The sequence below is a fragment of the Copadichromis virginalis genome, linkage group LG7 (assembly GCF_057382275.1).
Source record: "Copadichromis virginalis isolate Kocher_CV1m ecotype Utaka linkage group LG7, C_Virginalis_male_GT1.1, whole genome shotgun sequence".
NCBI classification, from domain to species: Eukaryota; Metazoa; Chordata; class Actinopteri; order Cichliformes; family Cichlidae; genus Copadichromis; species Copadichromis virginalis.
The window spans coordinates 26,103,170-26,129,183 of NC_140624.1; the positions used below are offsets into that span (position 1 = coordinate 26,103,170).

General features: G+C 39.8%; 1 protein-coding gene across 5 annotated transcripts in view; it reads left to right on the forward strand.

Moving 5' to 3' along the window:
- Window positions 1-26,014, forward strand: part of pot1 (protection of telomeres 1 homolog) — a 61,942-nt gene that overhangs the window by 30,616 nt on the left and 5,312 nt on the right. For all 5 annotated transcript variants that reach the window (XM_085462716.1, XM_085462717.1, XM_085462718.1 and 2 more), the window contains exons 9-11: window positions 2,049-2,345; window positions 3,193-3,348; window positions 25,296-25,477. In XM_085462716.1, coding sequence (XP_085318842.1) covers window positions 2,049-2,345; window positions 3,193-3,348; window positions 25,296-25,477 — 635 coding nt within the window. The remainder of the gene's footprint in view (window positions 1-2,048; window positions 2,346-3,192; window positions 3,349-25,295; window positions 25,478-26,014) is intronic.

The following is a 26,014-nucleotide window of genomic DNA, read 5'->3' on the forward strand; positions in this document are numbered from 1 at the left end:
CTGGCACAGTGGTGTGGCTCTGGATTCCAGGCTGACTGCAGGTGAGGTTGTGGGGGTGGGAGCAGACACTGTGGTGTCGAATCTATTGAAAAACAGATTCAACTCGTCGGCTCTATTCTCACCTCCCTCAGCTCCCCTGCTGTTGGTTGGCCTGAATCCAGTGATGGTCTTCATGCCCCTCCACACCTCTCTCATGCTGTTCTGCTGGAGTTTCCACTCCAGCTTCCTCCTGTAATTGTCCTTAGCCTCTCTGATCTTGTCCTTTAGTAACACCTGGACCTTCCTCACCTCCTCTTTGTTGCCCCCTCTGAAAGCCCTCTTCTTGTTGTTGAGGAGGGCTTTGATGTCCTTAGTCACCCACGGCTTGTTATTTGGGTAACAATGAACAGTCTGAGCTGGAACAATGGAGTCGGTGCAGAAAGTTATGTAGTCTGTGATACACTCAGTAAGCCCATTGATGTCCTCGGCGTGAGGCTCACAGAGTGTTTCCCAGTCGGTCACCTCGAAACAGCCCTGTAGTTCCGCTATTGCCTCCTCTGACCACCTCCTAACAGTCCTGGTGGTCACAGGTTCCCTCCTCACAATTGGCACATAGCGGGGGGTGAGGTGAATCAGGTTATGATCTGACCTACCAAGTGGGGGGAGGGAGGAGGAGCTGTATGCATCCTTGACGTTAGCATACAGTAAGTCTAAAGTTTTCTCTCCCCTGGTGGGACAGTCCACATATTGTTTGAATGTTGGTAGTGTATTGTCCAGTGATACATGGTTGAAGTCACCCGAGATCACAATAAAGGCACTCGGGTGCTGAGTCTGTAGCCGAGCTATGGCAGAGTGGATAGTGTCACATGCAGCTGTGGGGTTAGCAGAGGGGGGAACATAAACAGCCACCAAGATGACGTGAGAGAATTCCCTGGGTAAATAATACGGCCTGAGTCCAACAGCACACAGTTCAGTGTCCGGGCAACAAATCCTTTCTTTGATTGTTATGTTAGCAGGGTTACACCACCGGTTGTTAACTAAAACAGCAAGCCCACCTCCTTTACGCTTACCGCTAGCGATGCTGTCCCTGTCCGCCCGAACAGTGTGGAAGCCTTCCACGGAAGCATTCTCATCGGGAATGACCTGGTGCAGCCATGATTCGGTGAAACACATCAGGCTACACTCTCGGTATTCCCTCTGACTCCGTACCAGTGCTGAGAGCTCGTCGATTTTACTTGCCAACGATCGCACATTTCCCATCACGATAGACGGCAGACACGGTTTAAACCTCCTCCTCGCTTCGAGCCTCCGCTGTCTCACCGTCACCTTTTTTCTTCTCTTCTGTCCTTGACCTCTGCATCCCCGATGTGTTTTCCTCCAAATTTCAGCTGGTACTTCTGCGGGCACTTCTGCGGGCCTGGCCAGCGAGCCGGCCGGCATCAGGGCGATCAGCTGATCTCTGGAGTAAACAGTCCGTGCGTGTAGGAGATGTGCCGCGGTCCCGTTCCATGATAAAAGTAACAGTTCCACGGCCACCAGAAGAACAAAAACTCTCTCAATCCACATGATTGAGTAAGAGATAGAAAACGGAGGAAAATACAAGTCAGAAAAAAAAAAGAATACGTAAGAAAAAAGAGCTAAACTAAGAGAAAAGCAGGAGCGACTGTAACAGGCTGCACGCTGGTTGGCGCATGCGCACTTAACAAACAATACTGTTTGTTCTTGGTCTAAACAGAGCGCGTTGTGTGTGACATCTTCTTTTGCGCATGCGGGCCGCTTTGAGCGTTCACACTAGAGCGCGTTTGCTGTCGCATTTTATTTGTAGTGTGGACGAGGAGACAAAAAAATCGGATTTGATCAAAAAATCGGAATTGAGCATTAAGACCTGCAGTGTGAACGTAGCCTTAGTGTGTTTAGTATCTATATTTTGCCCTACTGATTTGTAAATTTTCAGGTGAGAATTAAATATTGCAAAATCACCTCTATTAATAAATAGTAATATTAATGTATTGATGAATAATCTTTATTCATGTGAAATGTAATAAATAATTCTACATCTGTCTACACAGGCTCAAGTTTTCAACAAGTCCATCACGCTGGTCAACACCTTTGGTTTTTCTGTGGTGACATTTGATGGGGTGAAAGGTGCACCGGTCGAACCGCGGACATCCAGCCGTTCATTCCACTTTGACCCAGACGACCAGCGGACGGTGGAGGAGCTACGATCCTGGGCTGCCAGTCAGGCTCTCTTCGCCTCAGTTACCAGCACAGTCCCACTGTCTGCTGTTCAGCCCAAAGCTTACTTTGACCTGACCTGCCAGCTGCTGGCCAAGGCCCCTGTTGATACCACCTGCACCTTGTTGAGGGTAAGAAACCTGAAGAAAAGCACTTTTCAATGCCATGTGAATGTTTTTGAAAGAATTTGTTAACCTTTGTTTTCCACGTGAATTAACATCCGTAATCTTGTGGCTTCAACTGGGAAGAGATCTCATGTGTTTTGTTTTGCTACTGATGTGTTTTACTTTACACCTCAGGTTTGAGAACAGAAGCTACGCTGTAAGTGGTGACTGGTTTCCTGCCAGTGATGGGGGAGATAAATTTGAATAGGATTTGGCAGTAAACGCCAGGCTCTTGCCAATCAGCTCTCACCCACTTCTAGAGTCTTTTGTTATGCAACAACACATACAATCAGGAAAATATGTTTTTCAAATTATAGCAGGCTATTTGATAAAGAAAAGAAAACCTCATCAAAAAGAAGATCAAAACTGTCAGTGGAATGTGGTGATTCACTCAGACACCAAAAGTGACAATTGGTGGAAGAATACTTGCATCCTTGTAGTCTTGGGATCATGTGTTGGTGCCACCTGACCAGAACCTTCAAATCCAGAACCTTAATGTTGTAAGAGGCCAGTGACAACTCACCATGCATAATCTTTCTCTGTTCCATTTAGTAATGCCTGTTTTCAAATAGCTGTTCAGGCTTTGTGATTCTTTCATGATTCTATTCCAATACAGCGTGATATTGCTTCTGCTTTTTAGGCACCATGTTTGTATTCAGGCATAGAGCTTTTTGAGACTGTACGGGCTGCAAAATGCTGCAAAATTAGAGTGACAGATGACTAGATGAGCATCACCTGCATGTTTCTGTGCTTTTATCAGGTCAAAAATGTGTGTCGTGCTCATTACCTATATCATGTTTTTTTATTTTCCCAGGTGTGGGATGGGACCAGGTGTCCTCACACTCTGCTGAAGGTAATTGTTGAGCCACATGTCACAGAGGGACAGTTGTCCTTCTCCAAGGAGAGGGAGAACCTCATTGCCGATGTCCTCGTCTATGACAACCATGTGGAAGTGGCTAGAAAACTGAAGGTCAGAGATTATAGATAATCTTAGAGCTAAATCTTGTGATTACCCTCAGAAATCACATTCATCTTCATCTTTACCTTTACTAATTTACTCTTTGCGTATATGGTACGGAAGCCTGTGTGAATAAAAACAAACAAACATATTTTGCAAAGTACACTTGGGTACTGTTATAACTGCAGGTAGCTGATTATTAAATATTTCATTGGCATTACGCTTTCTTTGGTGTCACACGAGGCAATCATTTGACTGCCCCATAAACAGCCCTTATTCTTCTCAAAGAAGCAATTAAAGTAATTGAAAGTAGAAAAAACTGAACGTGTAAATTTATACAATGAAGCCAGAAGGAGGAGCTGCTGAGAGAAACCAAGGAACACAGGTGGTATTAGATGTGTCAGAAGGCCACAATGGCTGCAGGACTACTTACTTCATACAAACTGGGACAGTAGCTTCTCAAAACAAAGCTGACAATGGTTGGTACATGTAATAATGTTAATAAAGACACAGTCTCAATTCATTTTTCCTATCATAAGCCAGATAAGCGTAATATTTCCTCTGAATACGGGACGATTCCGTCTTTTTACGGGACGATTGGCAACTCTACTAACTAATCTTATGAATAAAATAAAATTCACTATCAGTAACATCAAAGCACCCACCCAGCAGTATATAAACTCTGTCATGCTAGCTAGTACGCAGTACGAGTTATTGTAACAGACTGTAAAAAGTCAGCACAACGAAAATAAACTCCACCTAAACTTGGTTCATATCTGACTCAGATAGACTGCAGGTCATAACTTCTTACCTGAAGTTCAGTTCACCTGACACTCGGACTGGCGGCCGCCTCGGGTCTCTCCTCCTCCTGCCTCCCCTTTCTCTCATCCACCTGCTGGCCTCCACCACTTGTTGTTACTGAATCTGTGGAAGCTGCCATAGCTACCACCAAACAACTGAGTTATTTTTACACCCCGGCCAACATCTGGCCAATCCACCACCTTTCATTGTTTATACCGTTACAAAAAGAAAAAAAATCATCGACCCACCGAGCAAATGCCCGGTATGCTCGATGGCCAGTCCAGCTATGGCCGTGCCATCAGTTAAGACTTCGAGTGCCAGCTGTAGCACGCGTGCCTAGGGTTGCCGACCCCTGCTCTATAGCAACCAGGCTCACACCTGCCTGCTTAATGAGCTCTGTCTGTCACTGCCAAGATTAATATTAAATCTTGGCAGAGTCTTCTGTTTCAACTGTTGCTGTGTCCACAGTGTTTGCTCTACATCCATCATTTTACCCTCAAAACGTAGCCACTGTTGTTCTCTTTCCAACAGTGTGTCTTTTAAAGTTCAGCGATATAAAATTTTTAAACTGTATTGCTCAAAGTACAGGGATAACCTTCTAACTGACCCATAGAAAAACATTGTATTTTTTTTTAAAGTGAATTTGCTCTTTTCTTTTTTTTAATTATTCTTTTTTATATTAACCATCACATCTCTATATCTATACATACATATTTATATACCTAAATGAGTATATACAAAGGAGGAAAGAAAAAAAGAAGAAAAAAAAGGGGAAAGAGAGAAGAAAAAACAAACAAACAAACAACAAAACAAAACAAACCCCCCCCCAAAAGAACAATACACCTGCCCAGACCAATATATATAAACTTGGAGCAGATATGGGAGGAGGCCTTCCCTCCCAGTTTACTTATTGAAGTAATCTATAAAAGGTTGCCAAATTAGGTAAAAGTGTTTAACATTATCTCTCAGTGAAAACTTAACTTTCTCCAGCTGTAAATGATACATTGTGTCTACACAATGCATCATTTCAAGCAGAGTGAGTTGGGGAGGGGTTATTTTTCCAATTTAGAAGTATAAGGCGTCTTGCAAGCAGTGCTATAAAACTCAAAACATGAATTTGTTTGTTATTTAAGTATTTAACTGTAGCTGCACCAACAAGTGCCATTACTGGGTCTGGGAGGAGACGTATGTGACAATGAGGCAGAATTCTGGTCACATCGATCACATCTTGAGTTCACCCCTGGAAACATCCTTGAAACCTTCAGTTTAGACAAATGGAGCCTATGCAGGACCTTAAATTGTAGTAGTCCGTGCCTGCAGCAGACAGAAGTGGAGTGAATGAGTTCTTGTGCTTTAGTTCATTGATCTTCAGTGATGTTAGTATCCAGTTCCTCACTCCAAGCGTTTCTCAAGTGGTCCAATGTAGTTGTTGTACTATTTGCAAAAGTTGGTTGTAGATCCTGGAAATAGCTCCTTTCTTTAGCGGGTTCATCAGGAACAGATCATCTGAAACTAGTTTTTGTGGTTCATTCGGAAAGGATGGAAACGTTTCTTTAATAAAATGACGTATTTGTAAATACTTGAAAAAGTCTGTTTTCTATGGAAAATTTTTGCTGAAGTCGTTGAAACGAAGGAAAAAGATTATCAATAAACAGATCCTTGATTGTGTGTATCCCTTTGGAAGTCCATAGCTGGAATGTGGATCCTGAGAACAATGTGTATGCTTGATTATGAGTTAATGGTGTAAAGATTGAACATTGACGCCAATGAAAATGCCTTCTAATCTGAGACCAAATTTTTAGTGAGTTGGATACTACCGAATTTTTACATTTATACTTACCCGGATCTGAATTTGAAAAAACCAAAGATTTAAGAGTATTAGGGAAAAAAGTCATACTTTCCATCCGTTCCCAATCAGGTCTATGTTCCCCACCCCAGAATGACATACAACGTATGTTACAGGCCCAATAATAGAGCTGAAAGCAAGGCAACCCCATTCCTCCTGTAATCTTGGGTCTTTGGTCTTTATTCTGGGTGTCTTTTTGTTCCAGATAAACTGAGAAATTAACTGGTCTATTTTCTTGAAAGAAGTTTTTGTGATCAATATTGGGATACATTGAAACAAAAATAAGAATTTGGGTAAAGTGCTCATCCTAATGATATTTATTCGGCCAGCAAGCGAGATGGGCAGTTTAGACAGTCTTTCCAAGTTCTTTTCAGTTTGATGGTATAAATTAATAAAATTATGTTTGAAAAGGCCAGAGAATTCACGGGTTACATTTATTCCAAGGTATTTGAGATGGTAAAAGGAAACGAAGTCAATGTAGTGCTATCTAACTTTTCTAAAGAACTAATAGGAAACAATATGCTTTTTCTTAGGTTGATTTTGTATCCAGAAATTTTCCCAACTTCAGTTAAAACTCATAATTTTTGGCAATGGTTTAATAGGGTCAGTGATATATAGCAACAAATCATCTGCGTAGAGAGACACCTTATGTTCTACACCAAATCTCCTTATTCCTTTATAATTCTTTGTAGAGCGTAATTGCATGGCGAGAGGTTCTATGACAAGTGCAAATAGCAATGGGGTCAGAGGACACCCTTGTCTTGTAGAGCGGTGGAGGAGGAAAGGACTAGAAATTATCGTATTTGTGTTAACCGAGGCCTGAGGTTTTGTGTAAAGCAGCTTAACAAAGGAAATATGATTTGGGCCTATGCCAAACTTTGACAGGGTCGGGAAGAGGAAATCCCACTCGACACTGTCAAAGGCCTTCTTCGCATCTAGTGAGAGTAGTATTTCAGATTGATCATAAATATTATGTGTATATATAACATTTAATAGCCTTCTAATATTAAAAAATAACTGTCTATTTTTTACAAATCCCATTTGATCCTCCGACACAACTGTTGGGAGAATTATCTCTAATCGCATAGCCTGAATTTTTGCCAATATTTTATTATCTACGTTCAATAGACTTATTGGTCGGTACGAACCTGGCTCCAAAGGATCTTTACCAGGCTTGTGGATTAAAGTGATAGTGGTATCATACATGGTTGAGGGTAAGCATCCTTTAGATAAAGCTTCGTTATATACCTAAAAAAAAAAAAACATTGTATTTTTAGTGAGAAGTTTATCTCAACATCAGGAATGACCCCACTTTTTAAATCGCTTCTGTGACCACATTTTTGACAGCAGGAACATAAAGAACACACTGTTGTGTAGAACAAGTCCTCGGGATCCTCGTGGTTTGAAACTGATTTTGACAGGAGTTAGAGTCTTGGATTAAGAAGCAGTTTTTCAACAGGTGCACCGAGGTAGATTTGACAGGGTTTTGCCACAGAATAATAGTATGTCAGTAGTTAGTGCAGGCCTACTGGATAGAGCATTTTGCTTGGCCTGCTAAATTCAAGCTTATTGTTCATTGGTGGATTTCTCTTCTGCACACAGGTGGTTCAGATCTAGGCAGTTGGAATCAGATGATGACTCTTGTGACTGGATGATTAAACTTACAGCATTTAGCTGTCTAGAGTGAATTCTCCCACATTTCAGTCATTCAGTGATTTAAAGAATATGAACTTTTAATATTCATTAAGATGTTTTTGATTCTAAATTTTCTTTTGTCATTACTCAGCTTTCTCAAATGTACATTTTAAACCTGTTCAGCTACTTTCCAACTTCTTCTGTGTAAATGTCAGCTTTCATCAGTTCTACACTTTTCTATTTAGGTGAAAAGCAATGTGAAAGCTATCAGCATTCACATTGCAGTTTCTTCCGAATATACATTTTCTAGTTAAACATATGTTTTCTCTACTGTTGGAAAATGAGATAAAGAAAATATATGTTAATGGTTTACGAAGTAAAATTTTATTTTAGACTAAAACACTAAACAATGCCCTGAGTCACTTCAACCCAAGGGATACCAGCATGTACTAAAAATGAAGACCATACAAGGGTTAAACAGACCGTCCAAGTCTGAAAACCCTCCAATGTGAATTAAAACAATCCTGATAAGAGGAGTGAGGCAATTAGGGTAATTAATTGATGAATTTACTCAGGTCATCTTTGTCTAATATTAAAATTAGTTTGATGATCTGAAACATATAAGTGCAACAACATTGCAAAAACTAAGAAATCAGGAAGGATGCAAATACTTTTTCATGGTAATGTATAAGTCTGTGAAAGACGGTGACAATAGTGGGCGAGCATATCCATCATTATTCAGAGCACCAAGATATAAATCATATTGTGTCAGTTAAGTATGGAACAAGACCACACAGTTTTGTAGTTGGAGGTTGTCAGGTACATCCTGCTTTTTACAGACTGGTTCATTATAAAACTCTGAATACATTGAATGAGTTTGCTGTTTATTCACTTCTAACTGACACCAGTTTATGAAGCATTTCTCATGCTTTCGATTCAAGTGTTGCATCAAACAGATGAACTTAATTAACAACCAAGCTTTTGAATACAAGTCAGCTTTCTTTTTTTGCTTGTTAACCTGAAAGACCTGACCAGATGATCAGATCTGCCATACCAATGAACTATACCTACATTTTTTAAATTAGGATATTTTAGGTTGTTGCAGATCATTCTCCAGGCATTCCTTTATTTCATTTTATTTTTAAAATTTTCCTTTCCTTTCCTGCAGCCACTAATTTCATTTACTGCTATAAAAATTAACTTGATAGTTCCTGCAGAGAGCATAATGGATGCGTAATCTGTTTTCTTGTTCATAGGTTTTGTTGTGTTGCATTACATAAGGGTCTTTGTGTTGTGAGTTGAGGAGTAGCAGATGGATGCCACTCATATTCATTAGGAGAAATGTAGTCTTTTGAGAAATATAGCACTTTGAGAGTCGTGAATTTTTACCAGCCAAATAACACTACAATTTGTATTTTACTTGCACTATGTATTGTTGGTTTAGTGCAGTGGTTCTCAAAGTGTGTGGCGTGCCCCACTGGTGGGGTGCAGAGTTCTGACAGGTGGGGCACAAGTTACCTGGCAAAAAAGTCATGCAGAACTAATGTTTAACGTCAGAATCACTTTTACTGCCACAAAGACGTTTGTGGCAGTTACGTTAATATTATGCACATCCGCTGCAGTAATGCAGTAATGGATTTTAATTACTCCCAGGAGAAAGTAATTTGTTTTCCTACGGGTTACATTATTTTAACATTTCTCTGTAAAATGACGTGAAACGCGTCATCTCATAATTACCAATTTAATTAATACAAACTCATAGGCTACAGTTTCACACACCAGCACAAACACTTATTCTAATGAGGACACACATGAACTTTCTCTTAGTTTTTAGTTGTGAACAAAAAGCTGACAACACAAAGCAAAGATATAACCAGTATAAAGAGATTTTAAAGAAACCGTCACAGTGATTCTACTTGAACATGAACAGGTAGAAATGGAGACTATAGCCTGATTGCTTATCACTACTTCTGTTACTTGTTAAAGTTAATGGTCTGGCTGCTGGGCTGGCGTCAATATTCACTCAACTTTAACATCACTCTGGGTTCTTGGCTAGCTTGGCGTTAGCATGCTGTCTGTGCAGAGGCTTGCAATGAGCCGATGCGTTAGCAGCATAATGCAGTTTGCATTTCACCATTGTACTTTTGTCCTTTTATGCAGTAAAAATAAAAGTAATGTCCATATCCACTATGCAGACTGGGCCACTATTTTTCTGCTCCCGCACATGAAATGAAATCAGCTGATTCTAGCACAAGTGCAAGTGGAACCGATAAGCAGGATCAATAGGCAGGCAAACTAACAGTTCAGAGAAATTGAACTACAGGATGATGCTATTCCTATGGAGCATTAATGGCAAGCAACAAGAAACAGGGGTTGTTTTTTTTTTTTATCATTATTGCATATGGAACAGAAAAATCCTTTCTTTTTTTTTTTTTTCAAGGGAGTTGGTTTTGGGGTCTGCTTCAAATGGCAGTTCTCCTGGACTGCATTTTCAAGCCACATTGTTAGTGTTTTGGCCCATGTTATTTTTCTGACCCCCAAGGGACTGTACCTGGTTGAAGCTGAGTTGAGAAGTCATTAACCAAGTTTGGTAAAAATGGATAACAAAGACAAACATCAGCAACATGATGGGGAGATACACTTCAATTACTCCTATAACTGGAGGTGGGGCCTAGCAGACAACTACTAGCTACAGCTAACCAATGTTAGCACATGTCATAGAGACTGCACTGCTAACTGAAAGCTTTACCGAATGGATAAGTTATGAAAAAACACACTCATCCACCATACATCCATTAGGGGAAAATTAGGGAATAATATAGCTATATAGACGCTTCTTTCGTTGGCTGGTCCTTTTTAGAGGTACAAACTAGTATCTCGAACCAACAACCTTCTGACTAGGAAATGACCTGTTCCATCTCCTGAAAGCCACCCCGTGTTTTTATTTAGACATTTCATCTAGATCCTTCATGGTGGTTTCTTAATGAGGGCTGAAAGCCATGATTTGAGATCTCGATTTCTCCACGAGAAATACTTAATGAAACTGGGATTTGTGTTTTCTGTGTGTATCTGCATTCACCTTCTTGGAATCTCAGTATTTTTTTTATTTTTCATGCATGTTGTTTTGGAAGCAGGTTGCTCATATTCATTATGAGAAATATATTTCTATTTGAACAAAAGCTTACAGACATGCATAATAATAGAATTTTAAATCTTCATTTCTTCATTAGTCCATCTAAAAGCAATACTGCAGTAATTTTCATTTTTTATTTTTTTTATATTTTGTAACTCAGTATAATGTTTATGAGCAGACAATGGGAGCTGTTTCTTTCTGTGGAGAACTCAGTGAATTGCCACTTTTAATGTGACTGGAAATGATTGAAATTGCTCTGATGTTCTTTAATATTTAATTTACCCAATTTACCAACGGTTTGCCCCAGTGAAGCCAATTTCCTTTCAGTAAATTTCTCTCTAAGAAATGATTGTCTGTCAGTTGTTATAATCAGTAAAATTTTAAGTCTGTCAGGCTGAGTTAATCAAGGCTATTCTACTATTACACATACCAGCACATGTAAATGTTTTAAAACACCTAATCAAAGCAGTTAAAGAAATATTGAAATTATGTTGAATGAGATCATCTCCACACCAGTCTTGTTGATTGCAATATCCATTGCTTGTTATAAATGTTGTGGAGTGGAACAATTACCGTATTTCCCGGACTACAAAGCGCACCTGAATATTAGCCGCACAAGCTAAAATCAGGGGAAAATCCTGTTTTGTAAATACATTAGCCGCACCTGACCAAAAGCCGCAGGTGTTTCAATGTTGACTTATCATATGTAAGAGAATGTGCACAAAGGGAATTGTCAGGAAAGAGATGGCTGTTTGGAGACACACCCCTTTTATTAATATTTTGAAAAACAAGTTATGGGTACATATTTGCATAACTTTTTAGGTATATGTACAAGTAGCGGTAATTACAAGTACGAAACATGTACTGTGCTTCATAAATGAGTAACAAATGTAGTACATAACAATAACCTACAGCACACCAGAAAAATAGATCCGGACTACCTTTTAGGCTCAGGTGCAGTGACACGGCTTTAACAAGAAGAAAAGTCAGTCATTCACCACCATCTTCCTGCGCACTAAAACCACCAAAGTCCTCTTCTCCAGTGTCGGATACGAACAGGCTCAGGATGGCTACGTCATCCACTCTCCGCTTCTTTCCTTTGTTGTCACTTTAAAAACCAAACAAATCCTCGTTGTCAGTGTCAGAGTCGAACACCCTCAGAAGGGCCGTGGCGGTGTCCTCCTCTCCATCATGCAGCAGTCCAGCCCTTCGCAATCCGTTGGTGATCATGGATGTTTTCACACTTTTCCACGCTGTCAGATTCCACCGGTGGAGTTGAGCATAACTTGCTTTTCGCAAGTTTATCGCCGCTCGTCATCCACGCCTCTCGCTGAATGCGTAGCGCTACTTTGAAGTTTGTCTTTCACGCTACTTGTACGGCACTATGTTGCCTGGCGGATGGACACGTGACCAACATACCACTCTTGAACCCCGATACTGTGTGTCTGATTACACGCCCTTCCGCCAGGCAACGTAGTGCCGTACAACAGCGGAACAAACAAAACAAATCGTCTTACGATATGACAAAAATCATGGACAATCCATAGAAAAGCTGCACCTGACTAAAAGCCGCAGGGTTCAAAGCTTGTGCAAAAAGTAGCGGCTTATAGCCCGACAATTACGGTAATTTAAAATTAATAGTATGCATTTATTTATTTATTTGTTTGTTTGTTTTTATGATGTGATAACTGTGGAAACACAAACACTGCAAAATCCTTTCACTGACAGCATTGACATTTGGTAATTAAAGAGTGAAAACCTTTTTTTTTTTTTCCTTTTAGGTCATTAAAATGAAGTAAAAGATACCCATTTCAATACGAATTTAGCAGAAAATAAATTTTTACTGAAATATTTATCCCTACATCTTTGTTTCTGTGAATCAGTGTTGTTTACTGCTGTAACACTAAGCTGGTCAAAAATGTGGGAGGTCATAAGCTCATTTAGCATATTACATTTAATTATGTCAATTTCCTGTATCTGTCATAGATCAAAACATTACCCAGAATTCAAATGTCGAACGTCATATTTACATGCAAGTTGGGTCATGGTCTAAATTGTGGACCTAGTTTGGACATCGTATCGATGTCCAGAATTGGTTATGGATTGTTTGATTGATTATTTGATATGGCGATTCTAATTAGTGCAAATGTAGGTTATTCAAGGACAAATATAAATTATTGGAAATCCACATTCCTAAACCCCTCACTAAGAACATACATTAAATAAAAAAAACTTAAGCTGATTCCTATGTTATGCAATAAGTGAGCCCACGCTTGATCCAGGACTTGAGTTTTGTCTGCTTTCTTCATTTCATTGAATTAAAGCCAAACTTCAGAATAGTGTGCATCCAACTGTGTTTACTTTTGAAACCCAGAGTCTATCAAAGACTTGATGTGTCCGTAAAATTTCATTTGTTTTTAAACATGTTTAAACCCTCAAAAAGGTTCATTTGACAAAGTAATGATAAATAGAGCAGATAAAATAAAATGAACTGTTTCTTTACTCTGTGGTTTTATATCATTGCCAGCTTGATATAATGATTGAACTCATAGTAGCTTAAACTATGTAGAAATGGAGGGAAACTGGGATGCAGCCATTTGATTTCTTTAATGGTCAATTCTTGAAACGCTGTGAGGGGAAAAAAACTTTGCTTGCTTGAAGAAATAACTATGACAATGTGAACAAAACAATCAGTGTGTGCTCAACTCCTGCAGCTTCAACTCATTATATAATTTTTAGCGCTCATGCTTGACGAACTAAACATTTCCATGTCATTGAATCTTTTTGGGAATTGCGAGGTAGGGGGAGGGGTGTGTGTACTGATGCAGACACCCTTCACTCCACTCCACTTCAATGTTTCCTGTTTAGAGATGACACCATTGCGAAAATTATGCATTTATGTCGGCTTGGGGAGCGATTAGTTCTTTTCAGCACTGTAGCTAGGCCAACAAAGAGTCCGAGCTCACTTGAGCCAAGCGTTGCTTTAACTTTAATCAGTAATGACTTCATGAATTTCTTCACAAATAAAATTTTAACCATTAGAGAAAAAGTGACTCATAACCCTTTTCTAGACATGTCATACAGCTGCTTTCAGTACTATTGAAACTAGCTAATTACTATTATTTTCACCCTTTTAATCTAAGATTTTTCTAAGGTATAACAATAATCTTAAGGGGATTTCACAAACCAATAGGTGATATGGAGCCTGTTTCATCTTGTAAATTTAATATGGGTAAGATTGGCATTTTAAAGAAGCCAGATGCATTAAAGACAATTAAATAATAATAGGATTTATAGGATTTATTTTTCCACCGTGGTAGTTTACTGGACAAGTGACAACATAACTTACTACTATATAAACTAGCTGATTTTGAAGGAGCTCTTTGAATTTAAAAAAAATAATCACTAGATGATTCAGAAACAAAAAAAATGCTTCTATTTCTTGTGGTCTTGTTTTAACTTAGGTCTCAGAGTACATTTGATGTATTTGAATTGTGGTGTACTTCCTTTGGTCACAGCCCCCGTCTCCCATTGAGTTGACGTTCCAGCACAAAGAGCTCCACTGTCGAGTCATGCTGTATCTCTCTGGCTTTTAAAATCCATTTCCTGCAGCTCCATAAATAAGCCATTTTAAAATGAACAGTTTCTTCTTCTCAGTGAAGGCAAAAGTTGCTTTTTTTGGCTGCTTTCACAGGCTTCTGATGCTCAATAAAGCCCAAAGCAATCTTTTGAACTTTACATAGTCTTTTATGGAGCGACCAAGCAGCATTAATACCATAAGACGGCGGCAGTGGCGTCTTGGCTGTCGGGTGGTGAGCAGACAGTGGAGTGTTTAGTTTTCGTACAGACTCAAAGAGGATGCCAGAGGCTTCTCCACTCTGTTTCTTTGGCCTCTTTTAAAGGAAAATGATTTGTTTGCAGGGGAAGCAGCAGGGTACTATTTTTCTGTCAGAGGCCGATCACTCTCTGAGCTCTGGACCAGTGCATTGAGTTCTATATCCCATGAAAGCCCCATTTGGCCCCACATACATAAATGTTACCCCTTCTTTGCAGAATTGTTTTAATTCAATCACATTGGAGATGTTTTGAGTATGAATGGCCTGTTTAAGGTCAGGCCAAAGCATCTTAATCAGATTTAAGTCTTGATTTTAACTAGGCCACTCCAGAACCTTAATTTTCTTTAGCTTCTTTTTTTTTTAATTTCAGTTTGCTGTCTTTCTGAATATCCCAAGTGCATTTTAGATTTGATGCACAAACAATGGCTGGAGGTTTTGTTTTTTGCAGCATTTTGTATGGTAAAAAGCAGAAGTTATGTTTCCATCAATTGCAGCAAGTCATCCAGGTCTTGAATCAGCAAAGCAGCCACAGACGATCACACTACAACCACCATCATGTTTTACTTTTTGCATGATTTTCTTTTTATGAAATTCTGTGTTAGTTTTATGCCTTGATAAAAGTTTGTCTCATCAGTCAACACAGTATTTTTTTGTCTTGAGGATGATCAAGTTATTTTTTTTGGTAAGTGTGAAATGGGTCTTTGTGTTCTGTTTAGTCAGCAATGCTTTTTTGCCTTGAAACTCACCAAAAGTATGGGAAATCTTTTACAGACAGATACATTATTTCTCAGTTTTTTTTCTTTAGATGTGACATTATTTACTACTTTTTGAAGGTTTTTTTTTTTTTTAACACACTTCAGTTAATCAGTTTCTGTACTGGAATATCATTAAAGTGGTGGTAAAAACCAACATGATCTTACACTTTTGTCTTCAGCACAATGCACCAGGTTACAAAATTGAGAGGTGCGCAATCAGCCAAAGCCACATGATTTGACGTAAAACTCAGGACGTTCAGTGACCACAAAGGACTAGGCTACAACAAAAACAATAAGGATGAAGGGAAAAGGTAATGGTCTGGTCAGATGGCAGATCAAAGGTTCAATCGTATGAAACAAAGGCAAATGCTCACATCCAGGAGGTGAGGAGCTTCCTTTCCCGTCTGGTGACCCCTTGTGTATAAAGGAATAGCTAAAAGAAGCTTTTCTTATATCATGTCTACATGCCAAATTATCCTTCTGAGATTAGTTATCCTCCAAAGAATGCAAAAAATGGTTTACTGAAAAATGATAAATGTAAATGAAAGCATGCATTTGTTGACGTGAGAGAATAGCTTCAGCACCTTTTGTACGCACTGCGACCTTAGTCTTCTGACCAGATGAGTTAGGTTCTTGTCTAAACATAGTGCTGTTTTTCTCAGCTGCTCATTATAATCATACCTGGGGTCTCTGGGCTGCTGCACAGGATTTAATGTGTGCATGCAAACAACAAGCTCGAGTGGGCCACATCTGAGTCGACACTGCATGACACTGCCGTTATTTGTCCTTCCTTCTGTCCTCTGGTGATTTCCCTCACTCTTCCAGCTTTAGTCACCCTCTCGTTTCTCGCTACACCTTTTTCCAAACACTAACTGTGGTAAATTCTTTTAAACTGTCATGTAGCAATAAGAAAACACTGCCATCTTCAGAGTACTTAGAGTTGTTTCTTCTATCTCACGCTGCTAAATATTCAGGTCTTTGGAGACCAAACAAAACTGAGACTCTGCAATCAAAAATACTCTGTATGTGGTCTCACTGGCTGCCTTCTCCCCCAGTGGCAGTTATATGATCTTAATAGTAGTTTTTATTTAAACATAGTGTTTTTCTATGCTCTTAGGAAGTGCTCCTGACCTTGTAGAGTGGTTGAAGTAAATTTAGGTAATAATGGTTACTGCAAAGGTTAGGATATATTTTTTGACATCTTTTAATTAGTAGGTGAAATTAAAATGGCACGTAAGCATTGTACGTGGTCATGTGATAAAAGGAGATTGATATATGGTAAAGGGAGAGTTATCGAAAAAAGGTTTATTTACATCTATCTGACTTCTTTGCTCAAGGCTGCTGGCACATGGTGTGCTGTGGTATTATTTTTGTTTGTTGTGCATGAATGCAGGAGCTTAGAGATTCCCACATGACACAGAGGAAGACAGCAGTGACAGTTGGTAAAGACATCTATTGGTTAAATAAGCTAACTGCACTTGATGAATGCCTGGCAGCACATATGAACCAGCTAATGGATGAAATGCAACTGGAATGACTAACTGAAAGCCAGACAGTTATGATCCCCAGAAGAAACCATCCCATCCAGCCAGTCCTGGCGTCATAGTGGCTGAAATGAACAGGCACATGATTCATTACATGAGGGGCCCAGAAAGGAATTGTTAGACACACCAGATACTGGTAGACAGAGCAGTCAATCGAGACTCTAAGACCATACTGACCAATCTGTGCACTGCCTGGATTGATTGCAAAAAGGCTTATGACTCAATGCCTCACATGTGGATCCTGGAATGCATAGGGCTATACAAGAAATTAATTGGGGATGTGAAGAACAACACTAGAGGCCAACTTCAAGGTAACTGCACAAGTCACCATCAAGTGGAGGATTTATCAAGGAGCCTGATGCTCACTTTGTTCTGCATAGCCCTGAATTGCTCATTAACAAATATTAGGAAATATTAGCCATGCAGCACTCCAGCCAGGAGTGATCACTAGGATCTACAGCAGGGGTCGGCAACCCTAGGGTTAACTGTTGGCACGACCATAGCTGGACTGGCCATTTGCTCGGAGGGCCGATGATTTTTATTCTTCTTTGTAACGGTATAGGCAATGAAAGGTGGTTGATTGGCCAGATGCTGGCCGGTGTGTAAAAATAACTCAGTTGTTTGGTGGTGGCTATGGCGGAGCTTCCACAGATTCAGTAACAACAAGTGGTGGAGGCCAGCAGGTGGATGAAGGAAAGGGGAGGCAGGAGGAGGAGAGCCCCGATTCAGCCGCCAGTCCGAGTGTCAGGTGAACTGAATTTCAGGTAAGAAGTTATGACCTGCAGTTAGGGCTGCACGATTAATCGTTAGAAAATCGCGATCTCGATTCATACTTATGTGCGAACTCATTTCCAAATGACAATGATTTAAAAAACAAAACAAAAAAACCCAAAAACGACCACGACGATTGTACCGCATTTTGATCCGGGACGTAATCTGCATGAAAACAAGCGCTCACTCTTCCTGCTCAACAAATGACAAGGGCGGAGCCTTATACCACGTGATACAGAAGCTGTGCCGTGTGATGCTAAAATTAGCAGGGAAAAAACAACGTTGAGCACGTCAGGGATGACGAGAAAGTGACAGGAGAAAATCCGTCCCGGTCAACCACCCAAACATCAATAACGGGAACCTTATACAGCGCTTCCCTATACACGTCGAACTCCCGCAGGCACAAAGAAATTACGGAGGCTATCACTTATCACCTGACCAAAGATATGGCTCCCATCAACACTGTGCAAAACGAGGGATTTAGGAAAATGATCAACACCCTAGACAAATGCTACACAGTGCCGTCCAGCAACTATTTTTCTATTGTTGCACTACCTGCTCTATGCACGCAGTGTCGAGCAACGGTGGAGACGGGATTTCAAGCAGTACATTTTGCGGCAACAACAAAATGTGAGACATTTGTTGTTTTTATGTTTATTTATTGTTTTTATGTTCAGTCTCAACTGTTACGAAGTTGATGTGCAGTTAATAAGTGCAATAAATATTTATACTGGAAAAGAAAATCGTGAGAGAATCGTGATCTCAATTCTAAGCCAAAAAATCATGATTCTCATTTTATGCAAAATCGTGCAGCCCTACCTGCAGTCTATCTGGGTCAGATATGAACCAAGTTTAGGTGGAGTTTATTTTCGTTGTGCTGACTTTTTACAGTCAGTTACAATAACTCGTACTGCGTACTAGCTAGCATGACAGAGTTTATATACAGCTGACTGGGTGCTATGATGTTACTGATAGTGAACTTTATTTTATTCATAAGGTTAGTCAGTAGAGTTGCCAACCGTCCCGTAAAAAGACTGAATCGTCCCGCATTCAGAGAAAATATTACGCGTTTCGTGTTGAGCTGAAAAGGAACACAGTTTGTCCCGTACTTCAGCTACAATGAAAAAGACACAAAGCTGGAGTTATTCTAACGTTACGCTGCACAGCTGCCTCTTCTTCTCTCATTCTCTCCCCTCTCTCTCCTGTTTCTACTTCAATCATGAAACTGATCAATGATCAGCTGATCAGCTTTTCTCTCTTGTTTATTAGCAAAGTTTTGCCAGGGGGCCAGGTAGGGCATTAACGGGGAAAGGGGGGCAAAAAGAAATACTTTTCTTTCTTATTCTCATTTAAAATGTCTGGCTGTTATTAAATAATTATCTGAAGCTTACAACCAAAGTTTTTATCTGATGTAAAATGTGTAGAAATCATACATATACCAACAAGACTGTACATCACTGTCACAACAGTGTTTGTTTTCATTTAAAGGCTTTATGGTTTTTCCTATAATACCTGGTGGGCCGATCTCAAGTCAAATTCCCGGGACAATTTTTTTAGTCCCAGTCCAGCCCTGGGCACGACACGCAGTGAATTAATCTGAGAAGGTGCATTAAAAAATAATTGGCCGCGCCAGCAGCGCACATCGCAAATTATTTCGCATAGACACATTAGTTATGCCTCTTCTTAATGACGGTATCTTAACTAACAACCCCAAGTACCAGATTCAACTTGTAATTGGCTAAAAATAACTTGGCCTACTGGTGAGAGGGAAGTTGTTAGCTTTCCACTTTCCGACACTTCAAATGCTTCAGGAGCTTTCCGCTCAGCACAGCATCAGCACCACGGAAATACAGAGATACATCTGTAGACAGAATTCACAAGATGTTTTTGGGACTTTCAGGTGTATGGACCAATATTTTATTTTCTGATCAAACCAGAAATCTTTAATGAGCAGTTAGATTTGTCTCGCATTAACTGGCTGAGTTAATGCCAGTTAATGCCAGTTAATGCAACATCGACGGAAAAAGTGTGGACTTTATACCAGTTTTTGAATTGTGTTGATAGGCCACGTAAAACCAGAGTTATGATAAAAAGTATTGCAATGTTTGTTTTTTTCTGAATACTATTATTGTTTATATTTACTGCAGAAAGAAACGTTTAAAACGGCATTTTATAAGGAAACTGCTCGAAAGCACTCTCGGCCTGTGAGCAAAAACAAAACCCAAAAAAACCCCACCTTTTCCTATTGGTGGAAATATTTACCATGTCGACCAATCAAAAAGTGATATGGCAACATGGCATTTAGTTGTTTAGGAAGTTTTAGGAGTGTTTTGAGATGTGAGAGATTTGCGACGTTTAACGTGTTTGGAGTCTAAAGTTAGTGTGTTGTCTTGTGTACACTGAAAAAAAGGGATTGGCCAGCTCTTGGATTTACGCAAGCATCTTGTGTGTATTTAAGACAATTGCCTCATGCTTTAAAGTTAAGTTTAACTATATAGTGTAGAAACTACATGATATGCAAAGAGGCTAGATTAAATTGTTCATATCATGTTCAAGTGAAGTAAGTCAATAATATATCAATGTTAAATCCTGCGACACTGCACGGGTTTCAGACTCGCGCTCTTTGGATCGGGGTTTCAGGAAGGCATCCATCTCAGTCAAGTCAAGCAGCCACCTCTACTTTTTTTGGTATACTGAAAAAGTAAATTGGGTGGTTGTTACATTAAAAAAGTCTAACTTGTAATTTGAACACAATAATTTCATGTTTCTATGAACGTAATTAAGTCATGAAGGATCTGTACGAAATTCAACAACTTAATTTGTTCTTGTTGAGATGACATGATACAATCTAGTGAGAGTGGTTAGTTGCTGAACTCATGAAATTCACAAGATCGCACAAGATTTCAAACTGCAGGAAAATCACTGGAGTTATAAGAGGCAGACAACTACACACACACTACGTGCATGCTATTGCTTTTTGTTGTGGATTATAATAATAATGGATTTATATAGCGCTTTTCAAGGCACCCAAAGCGCTTTACAATACCACTATTCATTCACTCTCACATTCATACACTGGTGGAGGCAGCTACGGTTGTAGCCACAGCTGCCCTGGGGCAGACTGACAGAAGCGAGGCTGCCATATCGCGCCATCGGCCCCTCTGGCCAACACCAGTAGGCGGTAGGGTAAAGTGTCTTGCCCAAGGACACAACGACCAGGACAGAGAGCCCGGGGATCGAACCGGCGACCTTCCGGTTGCAGATGCGATTTCCAACCCCCTGAGCCACGGTCGCCCTTAACCTGTCAAGGACAAAAACAAAAAAATTCTGCATCAAATACAGGAAATCATAGCTTTCCTGAATTTCCTACATTGTTGGCATGGTGGTTAGTGCTGTTGCTTCACAGTAAGAAGGTCCTGGGTTCAAATCCACATTCTGGCTAGTTTGCAGTGGTATCTCTCTGGGTATTCTGGTTTCCTCCCACAGTTAAAAGTCATGCAGTTAACTGGTGATTCTAAATGACCCGTGAATGTAAGTGTAAATGGTTGTTTGTTTCTATGTGATAGACTGGTGAGCTGTTCAGGGTGTACCCTGCCTCGTAACCTATCACTTCAGGGTTATTTCCCAGCCCCCCTGCAACCAGGATAAAGATAGGAGGATGGTAGTTGTTGTAGACCCATTCAATTTTTATGGTAACCAGGATCTAGACTTTGTTGAACATTATGTAAAATGAAGACAACATGTAGTATTTAAGTGACCAAGTAGTATTGGTGTAAAAGTTATTGAATAGTGTTGAAATAAAATGACAAAATTGTGAAGGATTAAAACATTCCAAGAGCTCAACTTACTCCATCTGAACATGTTTCAATCGCGTTTTATGAACACAAAATGTACAGGTTTACTGAATATGAAAAGGTTGTGCTGATTTAACTCAGTTGTTTAAGTTTCTGCCAAAGCAAACAATTTGTGTGCAGCCAATGTCCACTACTGAATCAGGTTAGGGCTGTTCAATTAATCGAATTTTAATCACGATTACGATCTGGGCTTTCAACGATCATTAAAAATGACTGAGCCGATTATTAGCCCCTCCCTCGTGCTTTACTCTCGCGCTGCTCCGTGTGGCAAATTGAGCGCACCTCTCTGCATTTCGAACACGCGTCACAACAAATTAAGAGGACCCGAGGGAAGCTCGGAAAGCTAAGCAGAAGTTGTTTAGAGAGGAGAGTGACTGCCGCTGGTTGAAAAGAGAGGTAAAAAAAAACTTCAGTGGTGTGGAAACATTATGGGTTCGCAGAGTCAGACATCAAGTAGACATAGTGTGTAAACTTTGCTACGGTGTGGTAGCTGCACCACAGAGCAACACTGCAAAGTTCACTAAACATAGATGTTTACATTTTTCATTTACTTCTTATATTGCAAACATTTGCACTATTATCAGTATTTGCACACTATTTTATATTATTTTTTAAAGTCATTATTCAATACATTGTTATTGTTAACCCTTTAAAGCCGGTCAGAGCAGCACGCTCCGTTTTGCGTAACTATTTTTAAATCCCTGTAGAACCGGAACCGCGTAAGCTAGCGCAATAATTTTTTTTGCATATGAAACAACACGAACTATCGCATGTCCGCCATTTCCTGCCCGAAACCGGAAGTGACGTCATTTTCGCGGAAAATGTAGTTTTTTACTTGTACTCCTTAAAAGCCTATACTGGTGTTTTTATAAGTCATGTTTGACTCTATACTTTTCTGAATAGTTTCTGTGATGCTTAGAACTTGAATTGTGCTGCTTAAAATAGTTTATTTTGATGCACCTGTTGTTTTCTTTGCAAATTTGCATCATAGGATTGTTTTTTGTTTTTCCTGCAGTATATAAAAATTGGTGTATCTCCAAAATAAAACTATGAAGACACTCAAAATAAGTTTCCTGTTATTGTAAACTATTTTTTGCAACTTTTTTGTATTTAAAGTTTTGAGGGATAAACCTCTTAAATTTCTCCAAATAGAAATATATGTAAAAAAAACAAAAACGATTTTCAATTTTTTTTTGTAGTTTATTGCACTTTTTTGCAATTAATGTAGTTACTATGGACTTAATGCATACATATTATTAAAATATGGGCTATAACAGCACGGGCAGCACGGTGGCACGGTGGTTAGCACTGTTGCCTCACAGCAAGAAGGTCCTGAGTTCAATTCCAACATCAGGCCGGGGTCTTTCTGTGTGGAGTTTGCATGTTCTCCCCGTGTTTGTGTGGGTTCTCTCCGGGTACTCCGGCTTCCTCCCACCGTCCAAAGACATGCAGCTTGTGGGGATAGGTTAATTGGATAATCCAAATTGCCACTAGGTGTGAATGTGCGAGTGAATGTGAGTGTGAATGGTTGTCTGTCCCTGTGTGTTAGCCCTGCGACAGACTGGCGACCTGTCCAGGGTGTACCCCGCCTTTCGCCCTATGACAGCTGGGATAGGCTCCAGCGCCCCCCGCGACCCTGAAAAGGATAAGCGGAAGTGAATGGATGGATGGATGGGCTATAACAGTTGTATAGCAACTTGAAATGCTCCCACAAATGGCACTACAGCATGTAAAAAAAATAATATAAGCTCTGGCGGACTTGGTTCTATGGTAGGTCTTAAAGGGTTAAATAAATATCGTCAAATAATCGAGATCTCAATTTCAGTGAAAATAATCGTGATTATCATTTTTGCCATAATCGAGCAGCCCTAAATCAAGTAAATCCAACATGGCCTTTTTTTCAGTGTAGTTGGTGTGTAGTGTAGTCAATAGATTTGTTGTGTGTGTCAGAACAATGAGGCGACTGCTGGGTGTTACAGATGTTACAGGAGTGACACATCTCCTGTTGTTTATTTTAAAAAATGCATTGGCTGCATTTTTTAAAGATGATCTTAAGTACAAGTTTCCTACTCCCACCCATTGTCATAATTGTCTGTTTAGCCATTCATTTTCGTAGTCTGTGGCTTTCATATCTTTCATATTTGTATCATCTTGTTTTTTGTTGTTCTATACTTTCCTACACATTTTCCTAAATGTTTCTTGCTTTTACTTCCTGTTTGTTTACATCATAGGTCTTCGGGGAATTTTTGCTTATTCGTCATTAGTATTGATTAATTGTTACTAAATTTTTATTTACAGTGTAATGAATTAGGTTTACATTATCTTCATAGCTTTGTGGCTACAGTGCCTGCGGTAGCTGGTGCATTATCCTGCACATTGCAATGCTTTGCATTGTCAAGTCAACTCAAGTCATCTTTATTTATATAGCACATTTAAAAGACATCAAGTGTCGGCCAAAGTGCTGAACAGAGGGATAATATAATAAGGAGAATTAAAATAGAATGAAAACATTAAAGAAAGATTGTAAGACATCCATATATGTTGTCATCCCAGAAGAAGCCGTTCTCATTGCAATTCTTAAATTCTTAATCAAAGCTTAGAACAACTTCGTAGTGATTAGTTGTCACACTCACATGTCTAAGAACAACTGGGTCCAAGCCATAACCAGATCTTTGTGTTGGTGTCAAGGATTCAGGACTTTAATTAGCCTTTGGCCATATGTATGTGTCTAGCTCTCAAAGCGTCAGTGAGTCGCTCGGACACTTGATTACTGAAGTGTTTTTTGATTGCTTTTGGCTACAGGATCATCACAGCTGAGAGAGGAGAAAAAACAAAATGACAAACCCCCCAAATCCAATGACCAGTCTCTGAATCACTGTCACCACCACTGACTGTAGGTTTGGTGCAACATTGCCATCTGCTGATAAGTAACTGGTATTAAAAAAAATATAGCTGGAGGAACATTTTGCAGCTAAGTAGCTTAATTGACAACGGGTCAATAAACACGTTTGGATATAAACAACAGTGTCTTAGAAAGACAGAAAAGTGCTTTTTCAGAAGTAAAATGGCCACAGATTCACCAATCTGGAAAAAAATGTGGAAGAATTTCAGGATAGGGCATTATGGTCGTGCTGTGGTTAGCACTGATGCCTCAAGGCAATAAGGTCCTCAGTTTGAATCTATTATCTGACCCAGATTATTACATTTGGGATGTATGCAGGATTCGACTATATGAACACTGACATGTGTGCACTTTGTATTCATATTATTAACATTCCTTGTGTACACGGTATTAAAGTTTTGAAGGACGTTGAAGTTTTTCAAAAACAACACAAAGCATCCAGGTGTTGTTACGCTGCTGGGACGACAGCTCTCAGAGTTAGACGAGGCTCTATAACTATTTTCTTCCTGTGATTAATGTTCCACATGTCGGCGTCACTGAAGTCGCACCGAACCCCGAGTTGTTACAGATGGTGACTTGCATGGCACCAGTGAGAGAGTGGGAGAATGTTTGTTGTTGCTCAGACTGAAAATAGTTACATCATCTGTTGTTTGTCTTTTGTCTTGCCAAATGTTTTTGTGAAACACTGAAGCCACAATACATTTACAACAAACTTCACAATTGACTTGGCATTTTTGTGCTGATGTCTTCATCTCTCTTGCAGGTTACTAGTTGAAAACATGTTTTGTTTGGTGTTTGTTTGTTTTTTTGTTTTTATAGCATTTCAATACTAAAAAGTTTTGTCTTTTCTGACTATTTTTTTGGGGGGGGGGGTCCCATCAGCCTGGAGTCTTCCTGAGGATCTACAACCTGCGAGCAATTGCAGGATCCAGTACAGTGCCTGGTCTTACCAGAAGCCAATTACAGGTAGATCACCTGGCTTTTCATCTGCACGGAGGGACGTCATATGGCAGAGGGATCGGGATTCTTCCTGATAACAGCCCTGACGTGCAGGAGCTGAAGAGGTACGGTGAGAGATGAGAGAAAAATGTGGTTTGTTCCTCGGCTGCAGCAGAGGGGTGGAGCAGTGGGTTCAGGGTGTGGTGTCAGGTGATGACTGACTAAAACTGACCTCCATCATCTTATTGTGACTGTTTGGGTAGTTTGCCGGGACATGGCGTGAGAGCATTGTGGGGAGCGAAGCAGGAAGAGACAGCTTGCAAGCTGTATGAACTGAAATTGTAAAGCTTTTGTAAACAAACATTTACGTGCATTACAAGTCTGTGTGAGTGGGGTCCTTTTGTCACAGCAGCACTGGACAATATGAAGAAAAATGCATTTATCAGTAACACACAACTGTGCTCCCACACTGTTTTACTAGTAACTATACCAGTTGAGTAAGTAAGATCTACTTTAGACACTTTTTTTGAGAAAAAGTTTTAGGGAAGCCTACTCCATGGTGTACACAGCTGTCCATAACGGAGTATTATCGCCACCAAGACTTGATCTTGGTTAAGAATCAACCCTGTATTATGGATGCTCTTGTTTTTGTCTGTAAACTA